This window comes from Papio anubis, unplaced genomic scaffold, assembly GCF_008728515.1.
Source record: "Papio anubis isolate 15944 unplaced genomic scaffold, Panubis1.0 scaffold46, whole genome shotgun sequence".
NCBI classification, from domain to species: Eukaryota; Metazoa; Chordata; class Mammalia; order Primates; family Cercopithecidae; genus Papio; species Papio anubis.
The window spans coordinates 392,739-408,254 of NW_022164783.1; the positions used below are offsets into that span (position 1 = coordinate 392,739).

Below are 15,516 nucleotides of genomic sequence, written 5' to 3' on the forward strand. Positions count from 1 at the left end.
ACACAAAATTATAAGACAGTCTTTTGGCTTTAAATACATATTTCGGTAACCAATAGGAAAACTATTGAGTAATTAACGTTATATATCATTAGCCATTTAAAAAACCCATCTAACAATATATAGAGTGTATTTTCCTTTACTTTCTTACTCTATTGTCATAAACAAATTATTTAGCAAATCAATCTTTAAAAAATAATTATCAAAAAAATACATTGACAAATTAAATGTCAGAATAAAATATCTATTCACATATGTACTCATGGTGGCCATGTACAAACAAGAAAAGTGTATACATCTTAATTCCAAAACTGCACTTTCAGGAAGTTGTCTCTGAAGGTATTAAGTGATGTAGTCATACCTGTAGTGTCACATCAGCAGTAGCAGCCATTAGAGAAGTCCAATTTTTAATATTTCCTGAAAACTTAGACTCTGCCAATAATAAAGGTACAGTTCGATGTCCAAGGCCACATTCTAAGGTAACTTGAATGGATTCTACAACAACACCACAATTTTCCTCTATCAATGAATGTTCAATGTCTTTGAAACTTTCCGTTACTTCTGTTGCCATGTCAACACCAAGAAACCAAGTGTTATAATCATTAATCGATTTGACACCCCAAAGATTTTCCATTTCCTTAGATGTATCTTTGGATTCATCTTCCTTCGTTTTTGGAGACAATGCAGCCATGATTGTCATCACAGTATTAAGAATTATGGGTGAAATCTTTAAAAAAGAAAACAGAAAAATATTTATAATAAATTCTTTCCCAGATGAGAATATATACACACATGATTTTAAGTGACATACATTATTTATAAGTGACATTTTTAAATTAAATTAAATTAATTTTAATTTTAAATTAAAGTAACTAATTTAAATTTTGAATAAATTCGTAACCAAGAAAAACAAGAGAGAACACAAAATTATGTGTCAAGCCAAGTAATCATGCAACACTGACTTCTACTCAGGTTATCTGGAATTGAGTAACTAATGTTATATGTCAGTAGTCAAAATCTAAAGTTAAACTGATCAGTTCAGAGCAAAATAGTGTTATGTGAATAGACAAGTATAGAAACATAAACAAATTCATTTTAAAATCAGCTACATGAACTAAGCCAAAGTGTGTGACCCTTGTCAAGATACACATAAATATCGGTATGCAACAAGATCTTTAAAAAAAAAAAAAGAAAAGGGAGAAAAAGATATAAATTTGCCTTACTAAAACTGGAAGACTGGAAATCACAGCTCTCCTCTGACTTACCCCAAGATCTGCAAATTTCTTATTATCTTTGGATAGTGCCTTTCTTTGCTCACTTCCCTCACCTCCTATTACTGCACCTTAGTTCTACACTGATGATATCTTCTATGCCCAACACCTTCTCAGCCTACCCTCCACACTGCCACCAGCATAATTTTTCTACAACCCAAAGCTGAGTATGTCATTCTGTTTAAAATCTTCATCAACTTCCCATAACTTTTGTATCCCACAGGATAAAATTCAAACTTTCTTTAGCTTAATGTGCAAAGCTCTTTGTGGCCTAGTGCCTATTCAACCACCTAGCCAGAATTCTCCCAAAGTTTGTGAAATACTAAGTTAAGTAAGTTAACTGTATACCTTTATTGTTCACTTCTCACAATCCTTACTTAAAATGTAAAGCGATATAATTATATAATCAAAAGCAAGATCTAGTATGTACTGCTTTTCTAACTTGTCAACTTTTTTCCTTGTCTTACTAATGTCATTTATAATTAATGCTTCCAGTCTTACAACTCCACCACACCATTCTCTCCAGCCATATGTGACCACCCCTCTAAATCTTAACGGATTTTCTCACACCTCTGCCTTTGTGCATATTATCAGTTCTGTCTGGATTAACCATTCCATACTCTCCATCTATTTAATCTCCCTTCAAAACTCACATCAAATAGTCCTGCTTCTACATAGCTTTGCCTGATGTCCTGGTCTGAATTAAAGGCCCCATACCTGTGCTCCCAACTAAATCTTGGCCGTGCCTCTAGCACTGAAAGCTGTAATCTCTGATTTCTTTCTTTCTCCCACATATGTCATTAAGTTTTTTGACAGCAGGAGCTACATATCCCCAATGCCTTGTAAAGGACATTTTTTTTAATAAACAGTAAAAGCTCAAAAATGTTTGTTGAATCAATTATAAATTTATGTACAAAGAATGGAAATTCTCACCAGCACCTAACTTAGTACCTTAAGAGAAAATACATGCAAATTCGAGTTTTCCCTTCATTTACTACTTTATATATTTTTAAAAGTAAATCCATTAACAATATATATTCTAAGACTATCCAGTATTTTAAAATGTTGAGAAAAAACTAAATTGATATTTACATGGTACTTCAAATGAAATTACTTTGAGCCTTAGTTCAATCACTGTTGGTCACGGACCTATATAAGTAAAGCTACTACCATTACTGGCATTAACCAATTAACCAAAAATAAAGCAATTAACCAAAAAAGGACTCATTTTTGTATCCTTTGTGCAGAGAAATAGATTGCAGAAAGTATCCTATATCTTCTATTCGTGACTGGGCATGAGCTCATACTTAAAGAACCTGAATACCATGGGAAAACAATTATTGTTTTTCGATACTTTAAATGCAGAGAAAAAAACAGTAAACTCTAATAATTATTTCTAGTGTACATCTGTCATTACAAATACTTGAAGCCAAATAATATAGCTATTAAATTCAATCAAATTATATATCAAATAAAAGCCTAAAAAGAACTTATTACAAATAAAGTAATAACAACCTCTTCTCTCCATCCTTTCTTCCTTTCTCTTCCCACCTGTCTCTTCCCTCCTCCAACTCAACCTCCCCAACACATGCATGCAAATATAATAGAGCAAAACTACCCCAATCATTTGTAGATATTAAAAAGTACAAACATTTGCATTAAAGAAAAATATACTTTCACGTTAGAAGTTACGGATTACTGAGTATGTGACTTGCATAATGCTTGAGTTATGAGAGACATCAAAAGATACTGTCTCAACTGCAAATATGCAATGTTGTGAAGAAAAAAAAGAATACGGTAAGTACTAACCTTAATTATAAATTCTTTAACCATAATATTTATATTTTGTTTTCCTGAAGCCCACGTACATTTTTCCATAAATAAAGAACAGGGTTGCAAGACCTATAAACAGATAAACAAAATTCACATTTTCATAGATCCATTATATATGTAAAACACACTTACAAGAACCACGTCTTACTTAACTTGGGATCTTTACAGCCTGCTACTACACTAAAAGCAAAAAAGCAAAAATAAATTAGCCGAGACTCTGTTGTGAAGACTCTTCTGAACTATGAGAAATCTGTGAACATTGGTAAATCACTTTAAGCAGTTCTGATTAATTTATCATGCCAAATCCTCAAGTAATAAAGCACATTTACTGTTTAAAATGTTTCTTTCTGCTAAAATAGTTTTTAAATTATAGACTCTATAAAATATACCTTTGAAATAACTATAAAAGTGAGCTAAAGACTGTGATAAGGTAGGTAAGTAAACAGTTTCCAGATGTTTGACAGGTCAGTCTGAAATATCATATAAGGCCTTTATTAGAATAAAAGTCAAATCTTCAAATTGTGAAGCTATATTCTTATATATCACTAAAGAAATGAATAAATAAGCTTGTACCTGAACTGACTGGAGCAATTAGTACTGCATAATTGCCAGTTTTTTAAAAAATAGGATAAGGCCAGGTATGGTAGTGCATACCTATAATCCCGGCACTTTGGGAGGCCAAGGTAGGAGGACTGCTTGAGGCCAGGAGTTCAAGACCATCCTGCGCAACACAGCAAGACGCCTTCTCTACAAAAAAGTAATTTAAAAAAAAAACAAAACAAAACAAAAAAAAACTAGCTGGCTAGTAGTCCTAGCTACTTAGGAGGCTGAGGCAGAAGGATTATTTGAGCCCAGTAGTTTGAGGTTGAAGTGAGGTAAGATGGCATTACTGCACTACAGGCTGGGTGACGGAGTGAGACCCTTGTCCCTAAAAGAGAAAGAATTAGGAAGAGCTAATTGATATAAGCTTTTGGTGACATGTAAAAAGATTATCCTGTCAAAGAATATTTCATGATAATATTATAGACTTCATACTTTCTTTATGCAGGTCACTTTATTTTTTAAATTTAAAATACCACTGCAAATAAGTCACATAATATAATGATTCTCTTACCATAAAATTATCAATACTACAAAATAATTGGTGTGGTAATTAACTGATTAAAATAATATTTTTCAATAATAATGTGAAAACATAATTGACATTCACTTTTAATAACAGAACACCATCACTTTTGGCGAGATGACTCCAATTTAATTTTTTCATTCTAAGCCTAAATATTCATTCATTTATTCATTAGCTATACTCCAGTAAACAAAAGAAACAGTTGAAAAAGAATATTAATTTGTACTAAAATTCAAACACTACTCAACAGAAGATGGTATAATGAAAATAAAACTATTCTGGAGGTAGTCCCCAGTTCTGTCACTAGCAGCCATGGCTGTCATTTAACATCTTTGGAATTCAATATCTTTATATGTAAAACCCCAAGTTCACAATAAATAATCTCTAAAGTCCCTGCAGAACTCTCATATTATAGGATTCTATGAATCAACCATTTCTGACATTCTTCAACCCAAGATTAGGACACAAGGTAATTCTTACTGTGGTAATGTTTTTCCCTCTCTTTTCTCTGAGAAAAGGGCAAGCGAGCACTTTCAGATCTCTCACAGAAGCTTCCATCATCTGTTCGAGTTTGGATGTTGACAGAGAAAGGTTACATTGAAATGACGCTGTGAGAGCAGGAGCATCAGCCTTTGTCAGGCTGGCAACAAATACCACTTCTGGATCTGTGATCATGGCCTTTAAGGTCATATTTGGTCTAACAGAGTCATCTGAAGAAACAGACAGGAACCAGAAAAGTTTAAGGTAAGTCTTTTCATTTGACTACATGTTATCTACAAGTTGTTAACTTGTTCTCAATGTTTTTCTATAACAGATATGGTGAAACTGACAATATTAATTGGTTGATTAATACTAAGTATTAAATGATTATTAACAATTGCAGATTGAGCAAGATAAGGCAATCTGATCCCTGTCCCAAGAATATCATTACCACTCTGACCCAGGAAGAATAATCTTGTTTTGAAGTTTTTTTTTTTCAGAATTAAAGTATGTGCATGTACACAGGCATAAGTATACTATCTTGCAGGGGAAGGGGAAAACTGGAAAGAAGAATATCAGGAAGAGGAAAAGAGACCCAATAAAAGAGATTATTATTACTTGTTTCTTTCAATTTCACCCAAAAGTCCATAGTCAATGTCATATAATCTATACTATAAATATATTCAAAGCATATATAAATATAGAGATACCAGATATGATCACTATTTTAAAAATATTAAAGGTAAATTTTAAAAATAGCATTCTTACCAGGGTATATTAGTTTTCCAATCTGGGTTATATATTAGAGAGAAAAATATCTGACCTTAGACAATTATAATTTAACATAGAAAAGTCACTGATCTGGCAGGGGCAAGGTGTAATCCACAGCACTCTGGGAGGCAGAGGTGGGTGGATTGCTTGAGCCTAGGAGTTTGAGACCAGCCTGGGTAATACGGCAAAGCCATGTCTACCAAAAAAAAAAAAAAAATACCAGGTGTGGTGGTGCACAACTGTGGACCCAAGCTACTCAGTAGGTTGAGGTGGGAGAATTGCTTGAACTCACATCAGGAGGCGAAAATTACAGTAAGCCAAGCTATATCACTGCACTCTAGCCTAGGTGACAGAGTGAGAGCCTATGTCAAAAAAATTTAAAAAATATTAAAAAATTTAAAAAAAGGAAAGAGGAGAGAAGAGGAGAGGAGAGAAAAGGAAAGGAAAGAAAAGGAAAGGAAAAGAAAGGGAAAGAAAAGAAAGAATCACTGATCTACTGGATAATGCTGGAATAAAAGAAGTATAGAGCTGAAAGTGGCTTCAGCATACACCAAGACCAGACATGCAAACTCTTCCAGAGTTTAAGGAGTTAAGCTGACATCCAGGGAAGTCCTGCTGGGTCCTCCAAAGTCCCCATGTTCTGCTTTAATGTTTCCAATTGTTCTTCAATGTGCTAGAATTCTCAACATGTCTTCTTTGAATAAGATTCCCCACCTATAAAACAGACCACTAACCACTGACCCAAATTAACCTCATTTCTGGATCAGTAAAGAAATGTTCATGGCACAGTTGGAACCAAAGTGGAGTTTCCTGGCCATTAGTCCAATTTCTACCGTACCTCTCTCTTAAAAATATTTCCATTTTAAAACATTTCTTAAAATGTTTTTAAAAACTAAAAAGCTAAAGTTTATATACAGAATATGCTTAAACCTAAAAGACTAATTTTACATTCTTAAATTCTTCATTTCTCTTTTTTCTGGTTTGTAATTCTTGTCAAAATACACAAGTTGTCATCTATGACAGATAAATTCTGCTAACCTTTCTCTGTCTTGACCTTCCCTGTGGCAGTCTGTCTTGGTAAAATCTGTGTTTCTTTTGCCACATTTTCTGGACTCTGAGGCACAGCTTTGATAAAGAAATCTGCCACAGTCATCAGAAATTCCACACTGGCACATACATACAGCTTGTCAAGAATAGCATCAATTTGACTTCCATTTTTGTCTTGTTTGTAACTTAAATCAATCATAGAACTGTTGTTATCTTGGTCATTCTTTCTGTCAATCATTCTGAAAAAAAAATATGCTATTCATTATTTTATTCTTGCTAAAACAATAAAAAAGATGAAGAATTTCCTATATATCTCAATAATCTCTCTCTCACCTTTCAGTTTCTAATCTGTATAGAAAACAGGTCAACATTAAATAGAATCTTATTATCCATTAGTAAACAAGACTACTAATCTCCAAAGCAAGATATATGTTATTAAGCAATTACTGAATATTTTATACTTATATTATAATAGAATTATATATGTTATTGCATTATAATGCAATTCTTGAGTATTACATTATAATGCAATACTAGAGAAACAAACCAATAATGGCCGGAAAGGAACTTGGGCAATTAACAAAACACATCAGTGTAGTCACACAAAATATAAGGCAGCCTTTTTATATTATTTTATGAAATAAAACCTCCCTGAAGGAATTTATCTTCAAAGATCATCCTATGAAAATTTGAGTCCGAAAGTATTCAATACAATTCAAATCATCAAGAGTTTATCAAGTGTGCTCGACTATAGTTCCCCTACGTCCTCCCATGAACTGGAAAAAGCAGGCTACCTAACAGATGATAGCATTTATCACCCTTGCCTGGAGAGCTGTGGACAGCTACTCCAGACACAAAATTTGCAAACTAGAAAAGCTACGTGCATGACAGCACTCTTTCCTCATTTATTCATCTCTCAGAAAAACCAAGGGCTCACAAGTATCCCATATGTATGCAATGGAGTCCAAGTTTAAGTAGCAACATAGTTTTTCTCAAAAACAACAACAAAAAAAATCAGATACAAAATATTATGTCTCATTACTTGAGAAAAAAATAAAAACATAATTAGGCTATTGAAAATTACATATTTCCCACTTTATAAGTCACCCTTTCAAAAACGGCTTGATGATGTGAATGCACTAGAGATTCTATTTCTATTAAAACTTTGAAAAAAAATTTTGCATAACTGTTTCAAAAAGACATGAACAAAATAAACACGATGAGGCAAAATCCATAGCTTGAAGCCTTTTTTAAAACAAAACTCTGCCTACTGGGAAGAATTTAGAAAAATATATCACCAAATATATCACCCCATGTGGATTTAACTATTAAAACTCATTTTCTCTTAGTTCCCATTCTAAAGATGTTACTCCATTTTATTATAAACTTCCCTTTAACTTAACCTTTAAAGCAGCTGAATCTGATATTAGCACTACTTCTTAATGCAATTCAAATCAGGAAGTATGATGGAAAAGACAGAGATCTTCCTTTGATGATCCCTAGCTTAGCAACACCTGGCAGCCATGCCAGGTGCAATGTCAACCTTAAATAATGTATAGCAAATTCAGAGCTGACAAACCTCGATGTTGCTCTCTCAATTCCTTCTCTGAGGTCATCAAGGGTGCATGTCTTAAGTTTAACGCTGACATTCATTGAGCCATCCTTAAACATCTTCCCCGAGGAGGCCATAAGATGTAGTCTGAGTTCACCAAGCTGGAAACTGTCATTATGAAATGTAACTCCGGACTCCTATGGTACATTTTTCAAGCAAAAGAATCAATTATATAATTACTTTTAAACATATTACTTAATTCAAAGCTTAAAGGCAAACTGATCTCATGAATTTTAAAAGTATGAGTGCTAAAACAGCTGAATGGAACAGAGAATAATATGCATGTTTGTGAGTATAACTGTACATACAAATAAATACATATATGTGTGAGTATTCAACAATGCTTAGTATAGAAAATTTTATCTGATTTATGGTTTAATGCAAATAAAAATAATTAGGAAAGAGTTCTGTCAATTAATCAAACTAATAAATTTTTTCTTTTTTTTTTTTTGGAAATGGAGTTTCACTCTGTCGCCCAGGCTGGAGTGCAATGGCGCAGTCTCGGTTCACTGCATCCTCCACCTCCTGTGTTTAAGCAATTATCTGCCTCAGCCTCCTGACTAGCTGGGATTACAGGCGCACACCACCATGCCCAGCTAATTTTTTTTTTTGTATTTTTAGTAGGGATGGGGTTTCACCATCTTGGCCAAGTCGATCTTCAACTCCTGACCTCGTGATCCGCCCACTTCCACCTCTCAAAGTGCTGGGATTACAGGCGTGAGCCACCGCGCCTGGCCTCTAACTAATAAATATTTAATGAGCTCTTCTGTTAAAAAACAGTGATAAGATTTATGAGGTTTACGAGAAAGAGTAAGGCATGGTAGACGATGTGAGCGAGCATACACCCTAATTCCTTGAGAAAACAAAATAGAAATACACTAAAAGGAACATCACAATAAGATGCTATTAGTTGTAAATGATTAAATATTTTGTGACATACAGTATTTTATTCATTCATATTTATATCTTCTCACATTTCACAAAGGCCATTTAGTGGTTAGGTAAAGAGTATAAATAGTAAAAGCTCAGAGAGGTTGAAGAGATCACTGTGGCTGGAGAAAATTCATGAAGAAGGTGAGAACTCAATAGAGCCTCAGAGGCTGAGTGGGATCAGATAGGCTAAGAGGGTGGCAGAAGACACTCTACATGAAGGAAAAACATGAACAAACAATTCAAGATGCTCTGAGGACACAGGATACAGGGTGATTGGGCTTGGATACTCCGATTAAAGAATGGTAGGGAAAAAACTAGAAAGAAATACAGAGGCCTAATCAAAGTCTCAAATCCTAAACTAAATATTTAAATTTTCATGTACAGAAAAACAGACCTCGATCTTTATTCTACCGTAACATATAATGCCAAATTCTCTCAGCATGCCCAGAATTTAAAAAAACAAAACAAAACAAAAAAAAACCCAACCAATCAACAAACAAAAACCTTCAGGGAAGTGATGAACATCCATCACCATTGCTTACTAGAGCCCCTGGCATTGATAATAGGGGTGCTGGGTATGTGCAATCATCGGCACACTGGTTAGAACTTCACCCTTTCTCTCACTCAAGATAGTATGTTCATACGATTGGGTCAGAATGACATTATTACTGGTAAACTTTGAATGCCTTTAACTTATGAAAATGGAAATAATTCACAAACTTTTATTCTGTAACCATTAATAGAAATGACCTGAGACACATCTACTGATCACAACACACTACTGTTTCCTGATAGGATTATTGATATGGTTTCCTTTTGTAGACAATTTGGAGCCACTGAATTTCTTTCCATAAGATGAAATTCAGATTATATAACACAATGTTTATTAGTGGAAAGGGAAGATGGAAATGTCTACATGAGATTCATTTAGGAAACTGAACTTGGGCGAATATCTAGGATGGATGAAAGTAAAAAATCAAACAATAGTAAAATCAAACACTGCAGTACTACAAGTGTAAGAAGAGTTTCAAATAAAGCAGCAGTGAGAATTAATAGAAAAAAGTAAATGTTTATTCAAAGAAAAAACTGACAGTACTCAGCATCTCCATGAATAAGGAAGGTATACAAGCAATGAAATAAAAGTAGACATCAAGATTCTAAGACTGCAGAACCAGCAGAATGATGGTACCAAGTAAAATGAAGAATGAATTTAACTGTTCATTTTCAGTAAGGTCATTTTCTGATGTTGTAATGAGCATTAAACATTAGAAAATAAGGTAGTTCATCACATAAATGACAGATACAAGCCCAAAATTCAATAGTAACAATGTATGAATATTGCATAATTTGTAGTAAATGAAATGAAATATGAATGAACATATTTCATATAAAAGGACATGAACAGATACAATACCCATAATCTGTATCTGTTGTTAATGTCCATTTGAGTATATTGTTCACTGCCCAATTAGAGTATACGCTCACTGTTGAATCTATAATCAATACAGAATATGGATATTAAAATATGTCGTATGTATTATAGGTATTAATGTATGACATAATATAATTAAAAATATTTACTGGAAGGAAATATCTGCATAATAAAAAAATAGCTTTCTAAAATACCACTGACATATTATTTAGTTCAAATCATCATGGCATAAGACCTTGGTTCTTCAATTCTTTAATTAGTATCCCTAACACATAATCTACAACATATAACATTTATTTAATAGAAACACAATGAATGCTTACATATCAAGGATAATTGTTAATTTAAAAATAATCAGGTAAGGCTCCAAAGTCACTACTAAATTATTCGTAAGTCATTATATATACATATATATATATAGCTATGTAATAAAACTGTACAAATAATCACTCATATATAAAATTCTTCTATTGTTAATAAATCAAAATGTGTTTTCGTGTTGATATTACTTGGAAAGAAATAAAACCCTGAGTACTTTGCCTTAGCCTTGTAAGATTATAAACACTAACAAAGTAAAGATAGAGGGCAGGACCAATGCATATTCTGTAGGCCAAACAGAATTTTATAGACATATTAAATGTTTCAATGAAAAGTCCCACCAAAAAAGGCCAACACTCTAAAACTGACTATCAAGAGTTAAGGATTTATTTCTAATTACAGAAATGTATTACATACCTGGTTGATGTCATTGTTATAAAGGATAATGGAAAGAGATTCAAAGTGAAAGTCAAATTGGAGACTGACAGTCTGGTTCATAGAAAGCTTTGAGTCTGTCCAATCTTCTTGTTCTAATGGTGAAAATTTAAAACCTTTTAAGTAGGTACAGAATTTTATAAATATTTTTAAATATGAGATAATTTCTTAGTCTAAATTTATATGATGCTTTCTGGGATTCTGTAAATCATATTGAGACAATTAATAAAAACGGCAATTACATTCCAACTGTTAAATTTTAAAAATGACAATGACTATTCCATATATATTTAGTATAAATGTACAAAGAGGCACAGGCAGACTATGTTAAAAATTTTTTTAAAGAGGGGGACTTAATTTTCAAGGCATTTACTGGCTACAAGCCATTTTCAAGACATTATGAAATTGGAGACACAGAACAGTCCAATACTTTGCCTTATATTAGACAACTGGTAACAGATTCTCTGCTAGCCTAATGCACCTCTCACTATCTCTAATTACCTATATTACCCAATCCGTTATCTTTATAAGAAGAACAGAATAAAACTCAATAGCAAAATCAAACAGAGTTCACATATGATGCAGGGGAAAGGAGTGGGTGCTTTGGAATTTTGAGACAAATGAGACTTCAGGAAGTTAGTCTTTTCCCTCATCTTTAGACAGAGCATACAGACTGAATAGAACTTGCTTTCAATCACTCTTATGGACAGATTCTATAATCTTTTTCAATATTGACTCTAATTTTTTGTCATTCTATAGAACAGTCTGTTTTTAAAAGTCACTGGAAAAACAAATACTGCATAACTTTAACCATATAAGCCTTCTCCAAGTTAGAAAATTCTATTTTTCTTGGAAATAATTTATATTCTAATTTTCATCATCTTTGCAGCTTCCATTTGAATTCACAAATTTTCCCAAGTGACACGGTGTCCATAAAGCAAGAACCAGATACATGATTGTGATCATGGCTGAACATAATGAGATCACTAATCACGTAAGACTTGCCTGTTAATAGTTTATTCATCTCTACATCGTTCCTGTTTAACTAAAACAACAGCCTGTTTATCTAGCATTTGTCTGTATGGTGGCACAAACTTCACCTGGGGAGATGTTGACCTCATCAAGCTTATGCAATACTTAAAACTATCCACTTAAACCAGAAACCTTGCATACTGTTCTAGTCATTTGCTTGTCTGATTTCAAAACACACCTAGCCTAACTATAGGAGAAGCAGTGTTGATACAGTGTATCAACTGGTAGTTTTATCAATTACTGTCATTTGAAGTAATAGCTGACGGTATGAGAGCATTAGAAAAGCGCAGCAACCAGGACCATTCATTATATGGGCAAGGGGTACTTCATCTCTTTCCAGCCATGAAAATATTAACCTATTTACAGTCTAATAAAACATAATATTCACATCAATGGCTTTAAATTATGAAAAAAGAGTGAAATTATATTTAATATAATCTGTTTAAGAAATCAAAAAGAAACCTTATATTTTAGAAAAATTATTTTAAAATGGCTGAATTCAAAAGTCTCACTGCTTTTAATAGGTTCAAAGTAATGATCTGAAAAATTATCTTATGTATTTGATACATAATGCTCCAGTAAGTCCAGATAAATAAAGCTGTTACAAGAATACCTTCCTTTCTCATGGTTCAATTACCTGAGTATGATACGTGATACCAAGGTCCTTTTCTCTCTTAATTATTTTGGGACCTTACCACACTGCCTATCTAGTTTGATTCTTCTCTCAAGATACGCCACCTCAGTGCGTAGTGAATTCAGCAAATTTAGCATTCACTAGTAAAGGGTAAACAAGCACATGCCAACAAGTGACCCTTTCCCCTGTAGCAGACAACAGACAAACATCCCAGCCCCAGCCAAATACTGAATTAGTTCATACCACATTGTGCTGGACAACCAGAAAAATACTAAATATAAATATGACATTAACACTAATTTTTTCTCCATAAAGTAAATATCATCAATTTATACCTTTGAGATGGTCAGGTCCACTTGAAACATCAACTTTTCTCACTCTTACAGCTTCCTGCACAGACTGTGTAGGGCTTGGTTGTGAGGAAGCTTCTCCAAGATTTTCCAGCAAAATTTTCATTAAAACTGTCAAGTCATCTTCACTGACAGCAACCTAGAAACCACCAATAATTTGTTAACTATAACTAATAAAAAATGCAGACTATCATATCTGTATCTCAATTTGTGGTTTTTCAAATTAATTGTTCACCTACTTAAAAAAGAGAGTTAGAGTTAGGACTATAATTACCAGAAGAGATGTATTTCACCTTGTTTACTGTGTGTACACACACTTCTGCCTTCACCCACATCCAGGACCCTGCCTCTGGTACTCCAACACTCTCTATGGCTTATCTGTTACTATGTCTTCCTGTTCCTGAACCTGTGCCTATCTGTCCCCTTTCCCTATCTTCCCATCTCCATTCTGTCTCTCTCTCACCTCACCCAGCACCAGTTTCTTCTTCTGTATTATTTACTCCCCTCAAAACTCAATACAAGAATAGTGTTGTTCAGTTTCTAGTCTCTACCAAAAAGTAAAAAGATGCTCTCCTGCTACTTAGCTCTTAATCTCAGTACATATGCATCTGGACATATATAAAACATTTGTTTAACTTATCAAGAATAAAACCACTTAGAACAAAAACAAATGTATCTACAAAGAATGTTTAAAGAACAAAAAATAGGCAGGTAGCATATTAACTCTTACCTTCATAAAAGGGTATGTGTGGCAAAAAGAAAAAGAGCCAGGGCTTTGAGTCAGGCAGATCTGTATCAACTCTACCACTTTCAAGCTGTCTTGTCTGCAAAGTTTCTTAATGTCCTTAACTCAAGTTTCTTAATCTCTAAAACAGGCATAATACCAACTTTATCACAGGTGGCTGTAGAACAAGATAAAGCAACTAAAACAAATAAAGCTGCTACTGGCTGCTAAAATTCATTAAACCAGTACTTTCTCTGAATCTTCTTATCCTTCTACTACCTTGTGTAAGACACAGTGGCTCAAAAGGCCTGTTTCAAGTACTTACAAATTCACACAATAGCAAATCTCCTCTGAATATCACAGTACCCTATTTCCCCCAAATGAGGTCCCTACCACCAGAGAAATTGCCTAGTTCCCAGTTTAAATGAAAATACAGAGCTATTTAAGTACAAGATAATGACCAGGGATTTATGGCTTGTCCTAAGCCCCAGGCCTCATATAACAGGTGTAATTTTAATGCTTTAGAATTTCCTTGTGTGTCCCATCCCACTTCTCATACCAACCAAGATTACCACAGCTTTCTGAAGGGCAACTAAGTTCACCCCTCTCACTTTGCTGAGGGAAAAAAAAACAACTATGAAGGACAATTTTGAAAGGCAGCCCCACAGTTCTTTAAAAACCGTCAAACCGATCCACCCAAAACAACTTGTTGGTATCACCTGCCTGATACCCTTTTTCTGAGCTGCATCCCAGACCAGGGAAACAACCTGCTGGTATCACCTGCCTGATAACCTTTCTTGGCTGCATCCCAGGCCCAGGAAAACTATAGACTATGACCAAAGAGTGGGTGTTTCGAGAGACCTGGATCGGTGACAAATTAGACAGTGGTGGCCTCATCCACTGTTGCTGCATTCCTGAGTTAATAAGGATCCTTTTGGTTAAAGTAATTATCATACTTTGATGCTAAAGTATCTGATGTTACTTTTTCTTGTTTCTTCTAAAACACTGTAAAAAGCATAAAGGAAAAGGACAGAGAATACTATAATCTTCCCCTGTGAATCTGCCACCTGGTTTTGTCAAATCTTAACAAGTTGCAATATTTCCTTCAGATCTTGTTTCCCCATTACAGATATAGCGGAAGCCCCATATGTACTTCTCTGAGACCCTATTCCCTTCTCCTTTCGTCCTTAGAGAAAGACACTAGCCTAATTTAGAGATTATTTCCATGAATACTTTTCTTAAAGTTATCACTACTGCATCTCTTATAAACAATATATAATAGGCAGATCACAAGGTCAGGAGGTCCAGACCATCCTGGCTAACACGGTGAAACCCCGTTTCTACTACACAAATACAAAAAATTAGCCAGGTGTGGTGATGGGCGCCTGTAGTCCCAGCTACTCGGGAGGCTGAGGCAGGAGAATGGCGTGAACCCAGGAGGTGGAGCTTGCAGTGAGCCAAGATCGCGCCACTGCACTCCAGCCTGGGCGACAGAGCGAGACTCCGCCTCAAAAAAAAAAA

The 15,516-nt window shown here is 34.2% G+C and overlaps 1 protein-coding gene across 2 annotated transcripts in view; it reads right to left on the reverse strand.

Moving 5' to 3' along the window:
* LOC116268582 (vacuolar protein sorting-associated protein 13C-like) overlaps positions 1 to 15,312 on the reverse strand; it is an 80,528-nt gene extending 65,216 nt beyond the window's left edge. For both annotated transcript variants that reach the window (XM_031662172.1, XM_031662173.1), the window contains exons 1-8: positions 14,002 to 15,312; positions 13,257 to 13,410; positions 11,238 to 11,350; positions 8,105 to 8,274; positions 6,517 to 6,764; positions 4,708 to 4,937; positions 3,078 to 3,170; positions 359 to 724 (exon numbers count right to left, since the gene is read on the reverse strand). In XM_031662172.1, the coding sequence (XP_031518032.1) occupies positions 359 to 724; positions 3,078 to 3,170; positions 4,708 to 4,937; positions 6,517 to 6,764; positions 8,105 to 8,274; positions 11,238 to 11,350; positions 13,257 to 13,410; positions 14,002 to 14,007 (1,380 nt within the window). In that variant the 5' untranslated portion in view covers positions 14,008 to 15,312. The remainder of the gene's footprint in view (positions 1 to 358; positions 725 to 3,077; positions 3,171 to 4,707; positions 4,938 to 6,516; positions 6,765 to 8,104; positions 8,275 to 11,237; positions 11,351 to 13,256; positions 13,411 to 14,001) is intronic.
* Between the last annotated feature and the right edge of the window lie 204 nt (positions 15,313 to 15,516).